Consider the following 20,450-nt stretch of genomic DNA (forward strand, 5'->3'; position numbering starts at 1 on the left):
TTAAATTCTTCTGTCTTTGCAGTGTGTGAACCTCGTAAGTGGTTAATGTTGTTTATTCTGTTTGCATGTGTTAATGTGGTTCTAATATGCCTCCAATTAAAGGTCCCAAAAGTATACTCCTTGCACAGTGGATTAAAGGATAGGATATTATTAGATCATATGGGGATGTATTCTGCGATTGTTGCATTAAAGAGGTAAGCACTGCTATTCTGTTTCCGAATATTCTATGACAGTTGTTCTTTGTAAAACATAACAAAACTTCCTTTATAATAAACTGGACAGCATCATAAACGCGAACCCGAACTATGGATTCTTTTGTTCAGCGAAGGTTATTTGTGCTGAAAACTTGAATAAAGAATTTGACCTGACACTGTCACAAATATGTTCATTTAAGTTTCCACCCATAACTTCTTGCGATGTAGAGGGGTTATTCTCTGCCTACAAAAACATATTGACTGACAAACACAGGAAACTCACAGAAACCAATTTAGAAATGTTATTAGTCGTTAACTTTGCAAAAAAAAAAAGTGAAGGGAAATAAGAAATATGGAACAAAAATGAAAGTGCATATTTTAATATATTTTTCGCTTGATTGTGCATGTTTCATAGTTTGATAGTGCATGAATGCATATTTTGGGATTTTATAGTGCATGAAATTCTCGTCTCTACTTATGAGTTATGGCTAGAGCTCTGAAGTTGATGAAATATCATATTTTTTCTGAGACATCACAAACAATGCTGAATGTAATATAAACTCGTTTTACTTCAACACGAACCAATATAGCCTACTTTTACTTTGCATTTTCGGTCTTTTATTGTCTATTGGTCATTTTTACGGAAATGTTCTACTTTTTGTTGTATTTTTGCCCCTTTCTGTTTCTTAATGGACTATTTTTTTTTTACGGTTCTAGTCTATTATTCGAGAACCTACTGCAGATTGCTTAAGCAATTCAATTAAATCATGCAGGAATTTTCCTTATGGTTGCATCAGCCTTGACTCCTGATCACGTGTGTTACATGCTTCTCCCACTCAACGCAACAGAACAAATACTGCAGCTGCAGTGCCCACAGTCATCATACTGTATCACACATGTGAAAGGCGTAAAAATGCCGAAAACAAAACAAAGCAGATAAAGTATTTTTTGCGGCAGTTAGTGTGTTCGAGTTTGGTGACAATGTATTTTCTACAGATGGAATTTTGTTTGTATTTTAGTATTAAAATCATGGTCTTTTTTTTTTTTAATTTCAATGTCATATTTTCAGAAATATAAGGTCATTTTTCTCTGATTTTTATGTCATCAATTTCGGAGCCCTAGTTATGATATATGAAGTGTTATAATTTAAGGGTTATAGGATTGGGTAGAAAGCAGGTCATAGCCTTATTGGTACTATTTCAGAATTTGCCTGGAGATACTTGGGAAATAATGAAAAACTGAAGTCAGGATAGCCATTCTCCAAGAAATATGTATACAACATAAAAGCACAGTCTAATATATACAGTCACGAAACTCGAGTTGTTGAGGGTACTAGGAACAATAGACTGTGCCAGTACTATTTCGCATTGTCTGTAATGAGGAGATAGTAGCGATCCTAGTGGTTAGCAACTATCTATGGATGCATATTCCCTAAGTATTGAGCTTCGTGACTGTATATACTAGACTGTGACAAAAGTATAAAAATCTCAGCATATTAGCAGCAACACTGTATTTACCTTAGAATATAAACAATACAGGAATGTGAAATTGCTCATCTTCCTCATTACACATTATTACGTAACATATTAAATTTCATTGCATGTACCACACTAATTGGATACAGTAAATATAATACATTTTTAAGGAAAACATCTATTGCTTCTTCACTGTTGTTTTGATTTTTTTTTTTATAAAAAGGTCCATATTTGATCATATTTTAATATAAATGGTACACAGGAGGGAAATCTATAAAAAATATTTCAAATATGATCTATTATTATCATGCATCATTTTTTTAAATATGCTTTCATTCAAATATAATGTATTATTATCATCCATGGTTCTTTTTAAATAAGTTTTCAGTAAAATTTCTAACATTTCATGTCCATTCTTTGCAGACAAACTCGCCTGTAAATAACGAAAATGAACAAAATTGTTTCATTTATTTAGGAGAATATAGTCTACATAATTGAAAAATCAGGCAAATAGATAAACATGTACTGTATGTTGGCCAAACATATGAATAAATATCTGAGATTTGATATCAGAATATACAATATTATGTAGACACTTTATCACGAAAATTTAAGAAATGAATTATGTCAATATTCTGCATTATTCTTAGAATAGAATTACATTAATTTGACTTATCAGTGAATCACTTTCAAAATAATGTATGGATGTCTGTAACAGAATTACAATTATTTTTAAATCAACAATTTTTAAACTGATTTTCAAATGATGTAAAATTCTGCAAGAAAAGTTGAATCTAAAATGTATTCCACTAACACAGGCAGCAGTCCATCATAAAAAATCATATAAATATTATCAATATACTGTACAATGAAAGTATTATACAAGTACAACCTGTAAGAAGAAGTCAGTTATAATTCATAACGTCAGTATGCTTTTGCACTGTCATATAGGCGATATTAAGTATTTCAAAATAAATAAATGTCTTTAACAAATAAATTTTAAGACCAATTTCGTTATAACGCGCTGATGCAAGAAGTAAATTATTGTTTACTTTTATCAGGACGAATAGAATAGTGTACGCACTCTGTGAGTTTACACAGATCCGCCGCAACGCGGCGCTGCTACCACCATGAGCGTGACTCGGAAGGAGTTCACAGTACTTGTTACGCTGAATGTAGTGCTCTTAAAAGCAAATTTCTTCCATTTAACCCAGCTATTCGTAACTTAAGAAATGCCTTTACAGTCCCTTATTCATAATTAATAGTCTTCTTTTAGGTAATACTACAGTGGTGGAAATATTCCGGGGGGGGGGGGGGTATTCAATTAATATATGTGGCATTCATCAACTTAGTTGTAACATTTGAATATAACGAAAAGTTCATTGTAACAATAACTTTGCCGAGCATCTTGAGGTCTCACTGTAATCGACTACCACTGTATCCTACTTAGTCTTGTATGTTATCACCAAATGATATACGAGGCGCGTCCAAAAAGTAAGTTTCCCTGGCGCCGTTTACAGAAAGAAAAACCAATTTCATGGAATGATTTATTGAGGGAAAGAAGACAGAGGACGGACACTGGAACGTTTTTTTTTCTCAATCGTACTATCAGGGACTGGAATGCTTTACCTGCAGACTTACTAAAGGCTTTACCAACAACCAAAAATGTATTTAAAAATAGGCTTAAGGACTTTACTAATAGACGGTAATTATACACAGTATTTAAAGGGTGTAAATAATATTTTGTTATTGAAGTGTTGTATCAGTGAAGAATTATGTTGTGTCAGTGAAGTGTGTTGTGTAAGTGAAACGTGTTCCTGTCAGTGAAGCTTTATAGTTTATAGCGGCAGTGCAAAGTATTTGAACAGTGAAATGTTTCTGAAGTGTTAGTGAAATCAGGATAGAATCAGTGAAATGTGTCGTAGTTCCAGTGCAGTGAGTGAGTTGACAGCGAAATGAGTGTAGTGTTGAAAGGTACTTGTGCATTTATGAACATATCATACTCGTGGGTTTTAGTTCGAACATAAGTTTAAGATATAAATTATATTTACTTTAAATGTTATTTTAAGTGATCGTGCTTCATTTAATTTAGGATGTTCCCTGTTATTATTATTATTATTATTATTATTATTATTATAAATTATTGTTAGTATTAATTATTAGTATTATTATTAATTGTATTTTTAATTAATAAGTTTATTATTGTCATTATTGAGTGTAATTAGTTACCACTGCCACCAGGTATGTACCCATTGCAGTGTGAAATACACATACATACAACAGATAGAGCAATTAATTGAGCTATTTTTCAACATATTCCCCACCGGAATTGAGAAATTTGTCACACAGTGGGATCAACAGAGAGGTGCAGACAGCTGACACACACTGGTTCCGATCCCAGTTGGCAGACTTCTACAACACAGGAATACAAAAGTTGATCCCACAGTATGACAGACATCTCAAGTCCGATTGGGAACATGTTGAAAAATAGATCAATAATTGCTGTACCTTTTCCAATAAATCTTTCCTTGAAATTGTGTTTTTATTCCGCAAATGGCCCCAGGGAAACTTACTTTCTGGATTGCTTTCGTATAAATAAACTAACACAACTAAAATGTGTCGTATACTGGAAGATTCCATAGCTTTGTTGCAAAACTTTTAGGGGTGGTAGAAGTGATCAATATGAACAGTTTTCAGATACGAACCCATGTCCAGAAACATTCCGTTTGATAGTTAAAAGTCTTCATAAATGTTGTCTGTGCAGCCAGCATAATGAAATAATCTACTGAAACAGTGAAGGAAGAACAGGATTCTAAGAAATATTTCAAATCAGAGGGATGAACTCAAACATATTTCCATTTTTCAGAAAACTATTGTCCCTCTGTGGAACTAGGAACACTGGTGGAATTCACTGGCAGTAATGCATCTGTGGAGCGAGTATTCTCATGTATAAGTTTGTTGTGGTCATCTCAAAGATTAAGATTATCAACAGTAATCTCAATAGAGGTTTTGATTTATCTAGAGAAAATCAAAACTCTAGTGGGATTTAATTGCCTATTACACGATTAGAAGAAAGTATATGAAGATTAGAAGTAATGAAGTACTCCAATACAATATTAATTAACTTACGAAAATACAACTGTCTTCAAATGTATTATTGTACCATCTCAAAATTACAAATATTACGCTAGATGGCAGTAGTGTGTTATGTTTAGCTGTTTTCTTGTTATCAGTTGTGCCAACTATGAAATCTTCATTGAACTCTGTGGACGGTTACTATAAGTCAAGAAGGCTTTGTTGATTCAGTTTCATTTTTATTAAAACATTGCATTCCGCTTTAATATCCGGATCCCAGTAATCAACGTCACTTGACAGATGATTTTCAATAAATCTTAGTATTAAATAATCTCTGATATGTGACTATCCATAATATCATACAGCAGAAGCTATAACATAACCTAAATAATATAAACAAGTGTTAGAAAAGTTTTAATTAGAAATGATGAAATAAACAAGAAAGTTTTAATTAACGATTATGACATAAAAAATAAACATGAATAATTTTAAAAGGAACAAATATTGAAAGTACAATTTTCAAATTTGAATGTTTTAGTGGTTGGTGGTTCAGTTGATGTTATACTGGACGTGTGCGTAAAAGAAGTGAACTCGTTGATATACATGGTGTATTACTCAACTTATTCAGGATTTCCGAATGGTGCTCTTCATTTATTTGTAAATAGGATTTCGGGGAAGATGCATGACCAGTGATCTTTATTAATTCTTGTTCTTGAATGCCAATGTGAGTCATATTTGAAAGTGCTGTGTATCGACTGGAGTGGTTTGTAATTTTCTGTTTTTTTTTTGACATCCAGACCAATGCAGTTTGAAATGTTGGCAAATGAAGAAACAAATGCTAGGGACACGATAAAATTAAACAAATGCTAGGGACGCGATAAAATTGTGCGATAAGTAGCCATGATTGGTTGAAAGACGTCCTTTCGTACCGTTTTATTGGTCAAAAGTAGTATAACGTAGTAAAAGTGTAATAGTCAACATAATATGTGAAGTCAATGTTAACAATTATCACGAACTTCAAACTATGCAAAGAATTTTCAGGGAAACTGAAACACAGAAATGATATCCTGTGCAAGATTTACGGTGCAGAGAAATATATAAATATGTTTGTGTGTGTGTGTGTTTAATGCCTACCCACTTCACTTTGTGTGATTCGGGTTCCAGATACTGTGGACAGATGGCAGGACTGTGATCCATTTTCAAATTGCACACCACTTCAGCGGGCCAAGTTATGCGTGATGTGTATCTGTGAAGAGTTATGTTGTGTACTAGGGTGAGTGTATGTTAAGTGTTCGTGTAAGTGTAGTGTAGGTAATTGGTGAGGATGGGAGAAGGGGAAACCCAGTGCTGGCACATAGCCTAATCCTGTCGAATAACACCAAGGGGGCCACCAGGCTTAACGTCCCCATCCGATGGACGAATCACTATCAACAGTGACATATGCCTTCCCTTCATATGCACTGCAATATACAAATATGTATACTTTCGCTATTTTGTATTTCAATCTGAATTTTACTGATTTTGTATCAATTCTGTATGGCTCTTATACGATGGGAAGGAGTTCCCCTACCAATTAAAATTTTTAATTTTTCTTGATTCATTTTATCAAAGGCCTTTTTATAGTCTATAAATGCAAAGAAGGTTGTTAAATTGTATTCTCTACGTTTTTCTCTGAAAGTTGATAATAAATATGCAATCTGTATACAATGTTCCTTTTTAGAAACCAAGATGGTCATCTAATATCACTGTGTCCACCATTAGTGACAATAGTTTCGTTATTTTCTTGCATAAAGTGTGTCGAAACATATGCAAGATTTAGTGAAAACATATCAATATAGTACTGATATTAAAATACAAATTACTAAAAGCAAAATTATAATAAAAGGAAGGAGTTGAACTAGATTGCAACTTACGGTTTACATATGTTAGGCTGTGACATTACCACTCAGCTAGACCATTCTTGGTGTAAATGTTTCATGCATGTACAATCAAAGAACATCATTATAAACACTTGTTTTTTTTAGAAAAAACATTGTATGCGTGCATATGTTGGAACCTGCTCTTGAAACTGTGTAACTTGGTTCATTAAAATATCGCATTAAAAGATTGCAACCTTTTTCGTAATAAATAGAGCTGGAAAAAGCTTTAATGTAATTTTATTACATAATTTCCATCAATATAATTATGATGTAGAGACTACTAAATGAATAGACAATATCCATGCTTATAATTACCTCTTTCTCTTTAGTAACATAATCCAAGTAGTTTTCTACAGTTCTGGAGATGAAAACAACATCCATTTTATCTCGAAGTTGCTTGCCATTGTTGGTGAAGTTCTTCAGCCTCTTTGCACTTTCAAGCACACTACCTTTCGCCACACTTAGATTAACCTACAAAATTAAAAAGAATACATTTACATTGAACATTATGTACCAGCAAACCTGCAAGAAAGCTATTGCTGTTGTTCTTAACAATAAATTAATAATACCGATATGACAATATGACAAAAGTATGCTTATTAAGCATTACAGTGTACAATAACCGACAGCATATAGAGAAAGCTCTGATAATTAAAAATTATTTATTTAAGAGTAAACCATTTGGGATTTCAGAAAACGAGAGTCAATGAGGCAACAAGAACATTAATCATTTTACGATTCTTATCCTCTTGTTTCAACAACCTCTACATAAACATTACCGGTACTTCCTTCACATTTTGTTTTTAGTTACCCCCAGGTCTTCTTCAGCACACTGAATAGGATATATTCTCAAATGGTAATTCCATGTTAAATCAAACATTCTGATGTTTTTACCCTGATATTCCAGATTTCCTTAATGTTTTGATATTTGAATGTACTCATGGTGTTAAAACAGTACAAATTCTAGGATTTTTTTTACTGTATAGATTCTTTTTGTTTAGATTCGTCAATGAATGAAAAATTACCAGATTTTCCCCACATCTCACAGTGTGCAATAACGCAAATATAACTGGACAAAATTCATAACTTCTCTGCATTCCAAAGGATTTTTATGAAACTTTGTACAGATCTTATAGAGTGCACATATTCTTTGTGTGCAAAGTCTGACTACGATTGTGTAAGAGGAACTAAGGAACTACCCCTTTATACGGGGTGGTTTTAGACAAAAATAGTAACTTCACTCCTATCTAACAGATTTTTATGGAAAATTGTACGGAAGTTACAGGTAGGATATATTTTTTTGTGTATAAACTGTACTTAGAGTTCCAAAAGAGGAAGTACCCCTTTACAGGGGGTGCATTTACACAAGATTAACTTCTCTCCTAAATAACAGATTTTATGAAACTTTGTACAGGAGTTACACGTAGAATATATTTTTTGTGTACAAATTCTGATTACATCTGTATGCTACCTGTAGGCCTAGTAGTTGTACAAAGTTGCATAAAAATATATTACATAGGAGAGAAGTTGTTAATTTTGTCTAAATGCACCAGTATAAAGAGGCAATTCCTCTTATAAAACATAATCTGACTTTGTAGACAAAAAAATATATTCCACCTGAAACTTCTGGATAAAGTTTCATAAAAATCTGTTAGATAGGAGAGAATTTATTAATTTTGTTTAAGTGCATCCCTAAAAGGAGTAGTTCCACTTAGTTTGTGCACAAAAAATACAGGGACATCATTTTATTTTTACTTCAATTTTTATTGTACCTGAGTTTGTTATTGTACTTCATTCCCACCCCTTCTACTAATGAAGTTCCAACTGTCCTCCATACAGAACCAAGACCGCATATAGTAAACAGTACTGAGTTAGTGAGTATAGTACGTTCCAGAAATATGTTCACGTTTTCCAGTGACGAAAGAGCTTTCAATATTGAATCAGGAACAGCCAAACATGGAACAGTTACTGTACGCCCCACCACTGAAAAAAATTAATTACTGATAAATGCGCAAGAACGTGCAAACTTTAAAACAAGGATTCAACACTCTAAATGATGCTGTATTAAATGGTAACATAATTGTTGTAACCGGACGTGACCGGCTATACTAAAACTCGCATTATATTTGGAGAACTTTAGAAACATAAGTTTTTCAATTGTAATATTTAAACCCTACTGTAAGAAGGAAAATACTTTATAAACTTGTAATTGAAGTTACATTTGTAAGAACGTACCTATATGAACAAATTCTATGTTTCACAACACAATAAATCACTAAAAATTGGCTCTTTTTCACTCACATGGTAAAGCTTCTCTCTCTACGACTGAACCAGAGCTACAAGTGATAGGACGAACTCAAAGTTTATACCCTTATAATATAGTTTGCCTCTGATATATGAGTAAAAGCTATTACCCACAACATTATTCAAATGTTAAAGAACATGAATTTATATTCACCTATGCACAACTAAACAAGTCTAAATTTGATTTTTGTCCACCTAGATCGAAAAAATTGCACACTGTGCATCTTGAGAAATAAAAATGTCTAACTCCAAAATTCTTATAGCTATAAAGCTGATTCCGTATCACTTTAAAGCTCAATATGTAGACTTTCATTTGAAATGTACTGTGATATATGTTCAAATTTTAATTTTTGAAAATCTCAAAAACATCCCCTTCAATTTCCCTCAAGAAAACACATTTTTCTTGCAATTTTCTCACTGATACCAAAACTTGAACACAGAGAAAAAGGCTTCTTAAAGAAACAGATATTTTAATATTCAGGATAACTATACTACAAAAAATTACAATCTGAAACAATCAACAAACCAGGGATATTCATGCAGCTCTTAACCATATTGCTGGAGAACTTTCACTGGAAATATAATAATGTATTTATCATGAGTTTCAGTTTCAGATATACCACTACCACATCACTTCTGTCTTGTGACAGAATGTTCACTTTAATGCAAAATTGAACTTAAAAGTTTGGAGTTACCGAGCTTATAATACAGAGTCTGCCAAAAAAAATGTATACACTCTTTGTCAGACTGTATCGGGATATTGATACTGTCAATTGATTTGAATTACGAGTATGTTGTAGTATGGTCTTTTGCTCAACAGATATCAGTACTTTCATCACAATAGTGAGAAAACAAAATGGCTGGAGCACACTTGACATTCGAGCAGTGAAAATGCATTCTGAAGTCGTTTATGAGGGTTGATAATGCCGTTGAAGTGTAGCGTCAGTGGAGGCGGGAGTACGTAACAGAACCCCCCCACCTGCCTAACAATTAAACACATTATTGACAAGTTTGAGGCGCATGGAACGATTTGTGATATTCACAAAGGAAGATTGGGAAGACCGCGTATAGCTACAAGTCCTGCTTTGTCAGCTCTTGTGTTGGAAAGATTTGTTATTCTCCACAGAAGTCTGCTACGCAATGTGCATGTGAAGTGGGAATTAGCAGTACAAGTGTACAACGAATTCTGAAAGATGCCACAATTACTGCACGCGATTAATGATGTTCCCTTCTGGGAGTCTCACCTTGCCGTGGTAGAAGGGCTCAGTACCCAATGAACCAGACGGCCATGCCAGTGAAGTCTAGTTCACTAGCTTACTGGGTGGAAAGAGGAGAGGGGAAGCTAAGATAGACTCACAACGGGTGGATGCGACTCGGAAGCTGTAGTGGAAGCAACGCATCTAGGATGATACTCCAAAGAACGTATCCTGCAGGCTTGGAGGCAGTAAGATGGCAGCCCCATCACTAAGCTTAACCTGCGCAGCATTCGTACCGCAGCCAGGGGATTATTCAATTACTGATCAGTTCCAAATTAAGGTAAATCGGACGGATACACTGAAGACAACCATAGCTAAACGAAACAAGGATAAACGATTTGGTATATCGGAACATCTAAATTTAGCAACTTGGAATCTACGTGGACTAGCCCAGAAACAGACAGAATTAATTCAAGAATTAAAAGATAAACATATCGATATAGCCATATTATCAGAAACCAAGAAGAAACAAAAAGGAAGTTGTGATATAGATAGTTATACAATGATATACAGTGGATTACCCATCGAAAAACATGCATCTGCAGGGGTGGCCATTATAATGAATTCAAAATGGAAACGAAGAGTACAATCTTATAACTGGCAAAACGAACGTATAATAACATGTCGTTTTAAAATAGAGAGGGGATATTTAACAGTAGTAGGTGTTTACTCACCCGACGAAGGCAGGAAAGAAGAGACGGATATATTTTATAATGAGTTACAAGCAGTACTAGATGGAATAAATAAGAACGACTATATAGTTATCGGTGGTGACCTGAATGCAAGAATAGGAAATACACCTGTTAAAGACATTATAGGAATAAATGGAGAACCAACACTAAATCAGAATGGGAAAATGTTAAGAGACTTTGTAAGTTTAAATAAAATGAGAATAGAAAATACATTCTTTAAACACAAAGAGATACATAAATATACATGGTCTGCAAGAGGATTAAGATCTATTATTGACTATTTTATTGCGAACGAAAAACTATCCAAACTGTTCAGAGATGTAAGAGTTCTACGAAGTTGTGATATTAGCACTGATCACTTCCTTGTGAGAGGAAAGGTGGACCTTAAAACAAGATGGTACAAATTAAATCGTACAAGAAATCAAACAGAAGATACAAGATGGAAAACCAATTTACTAAACGAGGAATCAATAAGAACACTTTATAAATCTAGAATAGAATTATATATGGATCAAAATGCTGTTAGCGAACACATAGAACTGGAATGGTCAAAGTTTAAAGAAATAATAGAAAAAGCTGCTTTTGAAGTATTAGGGAAAAGGAAATTACGAAGAAAGAAAAAGGGATTATACATATGGAATGAACAATTAGAAAATATAATAAAGAAGAAAAAATTATTATATTTAACCTGGCTATCAAATAAAACACCTCAAGCTTTGGAAATGTATAAAAACTGTTGCAAAGATACAAAAAAAATGATTAGAGAAGCCCACAATGTAAGCTGGGATAAATATATCTCTAATATAGAAAATGATATACACGGAAGACAAAGAACGGCCTATAAAATAATGAAACATTTGAACAAAGATGAAAAAGATATAGCAAATCTACAAATATTAGACTACAACTTATGGCTTGAATATTGTAAAAATTTATGGACTAATGAATATGAAGAAGAAATAGAATTAGACACACCTGAGATAAGAGTCAAAACTGAAATAGATAATTTAGAATTTTGGGAATTAGAACAAGCTATAAAGAACTCTAAAAATAAGAAAGCTCCGGGACAGGATGGAATAAATACAGAACTATTGAAATATATACCTGATGGAATGAAGTTTAGATTGCTAAATATTTTAAATCAATGCTGGCAACAAAAGAAAATACCAGAAGAATGGAAAACTTCATTAACTGTACCAATATTTAAAAAAGGTGATAAAACTAAACCGGAAAACTACAGAGGGATTAGCTTGTTAAATAGTGTTTACAAGCTATATACAAAAATTCTAAACCAAAGGCTTCGCAACATTATTGAAACAATTTTATTAGAAGAACAAACAGGTTTCCGAATAGGAAGGTCATGCACTGATAACATTTTCACTATAAAACAAATAATAGAAAAAAGGAGAGAATTTAATTGTCCAACATATATTATATTCATAGATTTCATAAAAGCCTTTGATAAAGTGAAAAGAAAAAAATTATGGGAAATAATGGTTAACAGAGGTATACCAAATCATATTACTGAAACATTTAAAGAAATATACAAAGGTACAACTATATGTGTAAAAGAAAGAGGTGGAAATTTTAAAACAACAAGTATTAACACCGGTCTAAGACAAGGGTGCTGTACATCACCCACTTTATTTAATTTATACCTAGACAACGCAATCCGAGAATGGAAACAGCGGCTAAACATTTTAAATATATCCTCTGATTATAACAGGAAGAATTTTATAATGACACTCCTATATGCAGATGACCAAGTAATAATTTCTGACAATGAAGACACACTACAAAGAGCATTATTTGAACTCCATAAAATAATTATTAATTACAATTTTGATATATCAAAAAATAAAACCAAAGCTATGGCATTTCAAGGAACTCATCCGCTAAGATGTAAACTTGTATTAGACAATAATATAATTGAACAAGTAAATACATTAAAATTTTTAGGATCATCAATATCATATATTAAAGAGGTAGATATTGGAAATAAAGTTGAAATGTTTTCAAAAATATGCGGAACAATTAAAAGAACTTTAAAAAATAAAGTAAGAAAAGATACGATGATAAAATTTTATAAAACTATGGCAGTTCCTGCAGCTCTATATAGTAGTGAAACTTGGACAATGACAAGTAGAGATAAAAGTAGACTACAGGCAGCAGAAATGAGGTTTTTAAGATCAGTTCTGAGAGTCACTAAAAGGGACAGAATCAGAAATGAAGACATAAGAAATCAATTACAGATTTTTAGCCTAAATGAAGGAATAGACCATCATAGACAAAAATGGCTAGATCACATAGACAGAATGGATGAGAGAAGATACCCAAATAAAATATTAAATTATATACCAGAAGGGAAACGAAACATAGGAAGACCAAAAAAACGATGGAAAGACCAATGAACTAATAATTTGGAGTGCGCAACAAGCCTTTGTAGGGCTTAATGCATGAAGAAGAAGAAGAAGAAGAAGAAGAAGAAGAAGAAGAAGATTAATGATGTTGATCCTGATCATCGAATGCAATTTTGCGAATGGTATCAGTGAATGGTAACTGAAAACGAACAATTTGTGACGAAGGTAGCATGGTCTGATGCGGTCCAGTTTAAACTTTATGGAACAGTGAATTGGCATAACTGCGTCTACTGGGCACTGGAAAATAAACATAACCACAAAGGTGTATACAAACTCAAATGCAACACCTGCAACAACTTCTACATAGGACAGATAGGCAGATCATTTGAAACATGTTACAAGGAACACATCACAGCCGTAACAAAAACCCAAAACATTTCCACATACACAGAACACATCACAAATGCTAACCACACCTACAGCAACATAAATACAGACATGGAAATTCTACATATTCAACCAAAAAACCAAAAACTAAACACATTAGAACAATACGAAATACGCAGACACACAAAAACACACCCCCATGATATCCTCAACACACAACTCAATTTCAGAACACACACACTTTTTGACTCCACATTACACTACACAAACACATCCCACAAAAAGCACAATGAGGTGTGAAAACCAGGACCACCCAGTTCTGAAGATAGCCTACAACAGGCTGAAACTAGTCAGCAAGGTAATCTAATTTTAACACGTAAAAGAAATATAGTACATATTACGAAATAAAGGATAAGTAATAGAAAGAACAAAACAATTATATATATAATTTATCTTCAATAAAAGTACGTACTGAAGGACAAAATAAATGTGTCGTGAGTCATTCATCTACTCAGCATTGTTGCCCTCCAGATGGAATGTTGGGAAGAGAAGGGAGTTAGAATTGGGAGGAGTGAAGAGACAAAGAAAAGCATCTGGAATGTTATTTATATGGTTACAGCGCGACCAAGCATCCAATTGTATCCGAGAAATATTGAAATAAACGTGTTCCATCATTATCATCATCACTGACAGAGCAGAATACATATATATATATATATATATATATATATATATATATATATATATATATATATATATGAGTAGTCCCTGCCAATACACAATACAGCATAGCTGAGTGGTTAGTGTCGCGCAGTGAAGCAATGCCTCCTAGAGTAATATATATATAAAGTAGGCCTAATTGAATTTTGTGATTTAGAAAAGAAAGGTGGCTTAACTAATCCCATATCTAAGGCAATGGAACAAGTGGCAGGCATTGGGGAAGCAAATAAAGAAATCATAAAACTTGTACAAAATTCAAAAAGTAGATAAGGGAACCAAACAGTCAGGATTAAAAATATCACTTTAAGTAGTATTGTAGCTATCATTCCATACAATAATTATCTCCCTTAAAAATAAGTTTACTAATTCATTACCACTGTAAAATAAATATGCCTAGTGAAGCTTTAAATAAAATTACAATGCATGAGTCAACAAATAAAACAAAAACACTAAGATTAAAACCTAATTTGTTCATTAATGCTATTTGGGACTAGAGAGCATTGCATAATACATAGATATTTACGAGCAAATCACCTACAACACTCTTGAATGCCAATCTGTCTTTACAAAATGATTGTAAATGTAAATACATTCAACTCCGGATATAGTGAACCTCTGCGGACTTGCATATTTCGTTCACTATATCCGAAGTGTGTCTACCCTAACCTTAAATGACAGAAATGAATGAAATTGTGAACAAGAAAATAAAATATTTCATTTTTGTGGAATGGATTACACTGTATACTGTTGCTCACAGTTGATTTACTTGAACTATGCTGTCGACCCACGTCCGCTTGCAAAAGACCACGTTCAGTGTCACTTACAATATTCGCCTTATCTTCCAAAGAAAACACTTTACGCTTCGACATTTCTATACAGTACATTCACTGTTGGAACACTAGAAACAGATGATCAGGTAGAAATGACAAATGTTATGGTGTGACTGCATAGTCAGCCTTGAAATTTCCCAGGTCACTTAATGGAAACTGGGAGAGGGTTGATAGAGTTTGAAAGCCATCGAAATCTTATCTTCATTTATGCTCTGGACATAATGTCAGTCTCCTTTTAATAAAATAAGACAATTTCATTTTCCGTTGTTTCGATGCTATTCGTTATAATGGAAATGTTTCTGAGAACAAAAGGAAACTCTTTGACGGTGGAGGATTAGAAATAACAGTAGAGTAGAGTGACTGAGAACAAAATATCAACGCTTTGACATTGGAATGAGGCAAGGTCGTCACGCATTGCCTGGATTTACAGTACAGCTCATTGTCTAGGAATCACTAATCCTTTGACTAAAGGATTAAGAAACTTAGAATGTTATTCTCAACACATTCTTTCAATTTTATACAAGAAGGTCTGACTTCAAATAAGAATTTGTCAGGATACAAGGTTCACTATAACCAAAGTGAGGGTTCACTATAAACGGAAATATTAACATACTTTTTAATGTATGCGGGTCAGGACCAACAATTTAGATTCACCTATAGCCGAATGTTCACAGTAACCGAGTTCACTATATCCAGAGTTGACTTTACACTGTTCAATGCTATATTGAGGCATCTCTATGGATATTATTAATTTTAACAGGAGATAGAGGATACCAACTTCACATGGATAGTAGCGATAAATGTACTGAGGTTCAGGTTTCAGCAAGAGCATGTGACTCACTTGCCAGAAAGACATTTGTTGCAATGTAGAGAAACAAAAAAAGTTACCCTGTACTAATGTGCAAGATTATTTAACGTTATAATATAGATTTGTTTGGAGTAAGAACTCTGAAGTGTGCTACAGTTTACATATTATAATAAGGACAATACAGCACCGTGTCATAACTACAAACAAACTGATCACAACATTACTACAGTAGTGACCTCCTTCCAATATGGCTCAATCCTTGGGCACACAATACATGTGGCTATAAATGAAGTTTATACAGAGTCTTTCATAAGTAACGAGTCTATCGAAAAATAAACTATTTTGGATAATTTTTTGAAATGATGTTCATTCTCACGAGAAAGAACCCTTCCCAGTGCCGTACAGTCGATTTGGAAACAAACACTCCTCTTCCCGCCAAAAGAGGAAGCTACTTATCCATGTGTAATGTGCATTTGATGCCAACTTAAAATGACCTGAAGCATGGCCTTCTATAAGCCAAGGATAATGGCACATGACCATGCCTATACACATTGTTGTGATAGACTGGAATGATAAAATGCCACGCAGCCTCTTAACGTTATTGTAGAATAGAAAAATTGCTGCCTGATTTGAACTTGGAAACAGTGTCACTTAAATTAAGCGTTATTCCATAGACGAAATGTTTCCAAGCAGGTGGATCGGTCACACAGGCCCAATCCATTGGCCTCTGCAATCACCTGATTTGACTCCCCTGGACTTCTTTTTCTGGGGATTCACCAAGGATCGTGTCTATGTGACTAAGCCATGCACTATTCCTGAATTAGTGGAACAAATTGAACACACAATACAAATGGTTATGCCTGACATGCTCACCAGAGTCCATGAAGAGTTGATACGTCGCTTACATTTGTGCATTCAGCAGAACGGAAGACATTTTGAAAATTGTACACCATAATTTGTCAACAATTGGAACTGTTTTTACATTTATGTGTTTAAAACCTAAGCATCTTTTTGTTTAATAGCTCTGGCGGCGAGGGAGAGGGTATTTGTTTCCAAATCAACTGTGCGGCACCGGGAAGGGTTCTTTCTCGTGAGAATGAACATCATTTCAAAAAATTATCCAAAATAGTTGATTTTTCGATAAACTCGTTACTTATGAAAGACCCTGTACATCAAAACTCACATTGTTTTACCACCTTAATTATGCATAGATTTAAAATATAGAGACTATATCCACATAACAAACCTTTGCAAACTGCTCCAGAATTTTCGTAGTCTCACTCACATATGGGCATAGAGTTGTGTTAAGTGCTTCCCAGACTCCAGATTCTGTACAAGTGTACTGCGCTCTGAGAGGAAGACGCCCCAGACCAGTTAGTTGTTCTCCCTCACACTGGAGTTCTACTGTGTAACCCACTACAGTCTTTGGCCATGTATACACACCCTTGTTGTTGGATGTCACTAAACAAATTAATATAAATCAAAATTAAGTAACTGTATATTTCAATTAACATGTTTTTTATTTATTGCTTTGACATTTCAGTGTGATCAGAAAATGTTGTTGTTGTTGTTTTCTAATGCCAGGCGTTTGACAATAAAGTCATTTGACCTCTTGCACTCCAATGTTTTTCAAAGATATTGTCATGGTCAGCCACTGAAGCACAGATTTTGAGGTGTTCCGAATCCATTTCTTGGTTTGAGTTGCACAATGGGCAGTTAGGGGACTGATATATTCCAATTCTATGCAGGTGTTTGGCCAAACAATCATGGCCTGTTGCCAATCTAAATGCAGCTACAGACGATTTTCGTGGTAAATCGGGAATTAACTGTGGATTTTGATGCAGAGAGTTCCATTTTTTCCCTTCGGATTGAGTTATCAAATTTTGTTTGTTGAAGTCTAAGTATGTAGATTTAATAAATCTCTTCACAGAGTAATACGTGATCAGAAAATATAATCTGAGGTAAGCCAGGTATATTCAACGAAAATATATCAGTCTCCTAACTGCCCATTGTGCAACTAAAATCAAGAAATGGATTCAGAACATCTCAAAATCTGTGCATCAGTAGCTAACCATGACAATATCTTTGAAAAATATTGGAGTGCAAGAGGTCAAATGACTTTATTGTCAAATGCCTGGCATTAGAAAACAACATATTCAACGATATCATTAATTAGTGTATGATCTTCAGACAAAAAACTGGCTGTCATATGCAAAGTCCCCTTTGGAAGACTTTGGTTGATTCTGTGAGAACTTAGTTTGATATTTATAAATGATATGATATTTGTCAGTCAACTTTACAATTCACAGTTATAGTGGACCTTCACATTTCTGCTTTTTGACCCACCATCCCTTTAATACTTACAACCCTTTTCTATTAATATATTCATTTGCCGAGTATTTCTTGATTACTTTCTAATGTTCTGTTTTAACTGAATTGATGTATGTCCTTCCGTCCCTATCCTCTTCTATTCTCTCTCATACCTAGACTGTCTCCCTTCCATTTCTTGCTTACTTATTAAATATTGCATATTCCTTCCTTAGTAATTTGCATTATTTATGTATTTTCTTCTCTACTCTCAAATCATTCATTTAATCTTAATTTAATTAATCTTAATCATTACTTTCCAGCTATTTTCTCCTACATTAATTGCTGACTTTTCCCTTTTCTCTATTTTACAACACTTACATTGCTTATTTTTTTCTATCCTCTGTTTATTTACATATTGATCTCTTTCTCTTCGCTTCACTCCTAAATTTCCTATTTTATTACCTCTTTCCATATATTTATTTATATAATACTCCTACAGTTACAGTACCGCTGATACTACTCCCAACACACAACATTGAAAAACATGAAATATCTAATTCACTTAATTACACTTCCAATTTCGTGAGAGCTTAGTTTACACGTGAACATATTTCATATGCATGACTTCGCTCTGTTTTTCCTTTGTTTTGTTTGTTAGTTGCTTTTTTTCTGTGTGTTTATAGATCAAGTGTTATAACTAATCTATAACAAAGATATATTCAAGGGATAAATTAGGTGCAAAATAAACATCCTTTCCTCTAGTTTCTTCAAACAAGTCATACATTTCTGGTAAAAGGAACACAAAACAGCGTCAATAAACGACTTACAAAGAAAGAGCATGAATAAAATTAAATAAAAAATAATAAAATTTAATTACTGAAGATTCAATTCATTCATTCAGTGTTCTGTCCACAGACAGATCTTTCACTGCAAATCCAGCTTTCTCCAATCTTTCCTATTTTCTGCCCTCCTCTTTGTCTCCTCATATATCGATGGCTGAGAACCAGACTGTTCTAAGACCAACTTTTTATAAGAAATAAATCTGTGTTTCATTGTGTTCCAGTTCTTATCAACATGTATGAATCGAACAAAATTGTAAATATTCCTCTACATAAGGTTGCTATTAAGCTATTCCAAATTGTTTAATGAAACTTTGAATGTCAGGAGCTTAAAATAGCTCTCCTGAAAAAAGAAAATAGTAAAATGGACTTGGAACAGTCTGGTTCTGAGCCATCGATATATTAATGTCGTCTATCATCTGAAGATTCAATAAGCTACCAAAAAAGATGTGTAAGTAAATAATTGTAACTTATTCAAAAATATTGCAGCAGATTCCATAAAATCTCTATAATTGTATGAAATGTTTAAGTGGTGTGGTTGTGTGATTATATGGGTTTGGGTGTTTTTAGGTTATGATGTGGATAAAATAAATATTATTATGCATGTTGCACTGGAGTTATTTCATTTGTTTCTTTTATGCTATGCTGTGGGCTGCATATTACATTTCAGGTTGCAAAGGCATGCTTCCACTAAGGAGCAAAATGCACATAGAGTATTACAGAAATGGTAACGGACATTTTTTCTGAATAGATGCCCACTTAAACATACCACGTTAATCAATGAAGATAAGATAAAATACTCAATTTCCATTTAAATTTTGTAGAAGAAGTTATTTTAACACTAAATTAATCTAAACAAGTACTAAATTAGTAATAAAAAGTGCAATACCTGTTTGAGGACAGTACTGAGTGTCATCAGAGATAACGATTACTGATATGGTTTGTGTTTGGTTTCCTTCCTCAGACACAAGACGACAATTCCATTTCCCACTGTGATTGCGTTGCAGGTGTTTGATACTGAGTGAGCTGAAAATTGAATATATAAATGTAGTGTACTATGATAATGAGAAAAGCAGACGAAATTAAAAATATGTAATTTCATTACAGGCTAACCTTAATTCTTTAATCATTATAAGTATTTTTATAATCAAATTGAGTTTTCTCCATGCCAAAAGAAAGATGTTTATCAGAAAGTAAGTTTTCCTGCGGCCATTTATAGAAATAAAACAATTTCCAAAGCAGCTATTCTATCAATAGTCTCTAGACACACACCTTCATCTC

The 20,450-nt window shown here is 33.5% G+C and overlaps 1 protein-coding gene across 2 annotated transcripts in view; it reads right to left on the reverse strand.

The window, feature by feature from the left end:
* Remo (Remoulade) overlaps positions 1-20,450 on the reverse strand; it is a 180,364-nt gene that overhangs the window by 123,298 nt on the left and 36,616 nt on the right. For both annotated transcript variants that reach the window (XM_069828272.1, XM_069828271.1), the window contains exons 8-10: positions 20,059-20,195; positions 17,267-17,481; positions 6,979-7,134 (exon numbers count right to left, since the gene is read on the reverse strand). In XM_069828272.1, coding sequence (XP_069684373.1) covers positions 6,979-7,134; positions 17,267-17,481; positions 20,059-20,195 — 508 coding nt within the window. The remainder of the gene's footprint in view (positions 1-6,978; positions 7,135-17,266; positions 17,482-20,058; positions 20,196-20,450) is intronic.

The sequence above is a fragment of the Periplaneta americana genome, chromosome 6 (genome assembly GCF_040183065.1).
Source record: "Periplaneta americana isolate PAMFEO1 chromosome 6, P.americana_PAMFEO1_priV1, whole genome shotgun sequence".
NCBI classification, from domain to species: Eukaryota; Metazoa; Arthropoda; class Insecta; order Blattodea; family Blattidae; genus Periplaneta; species Periplaneta americana.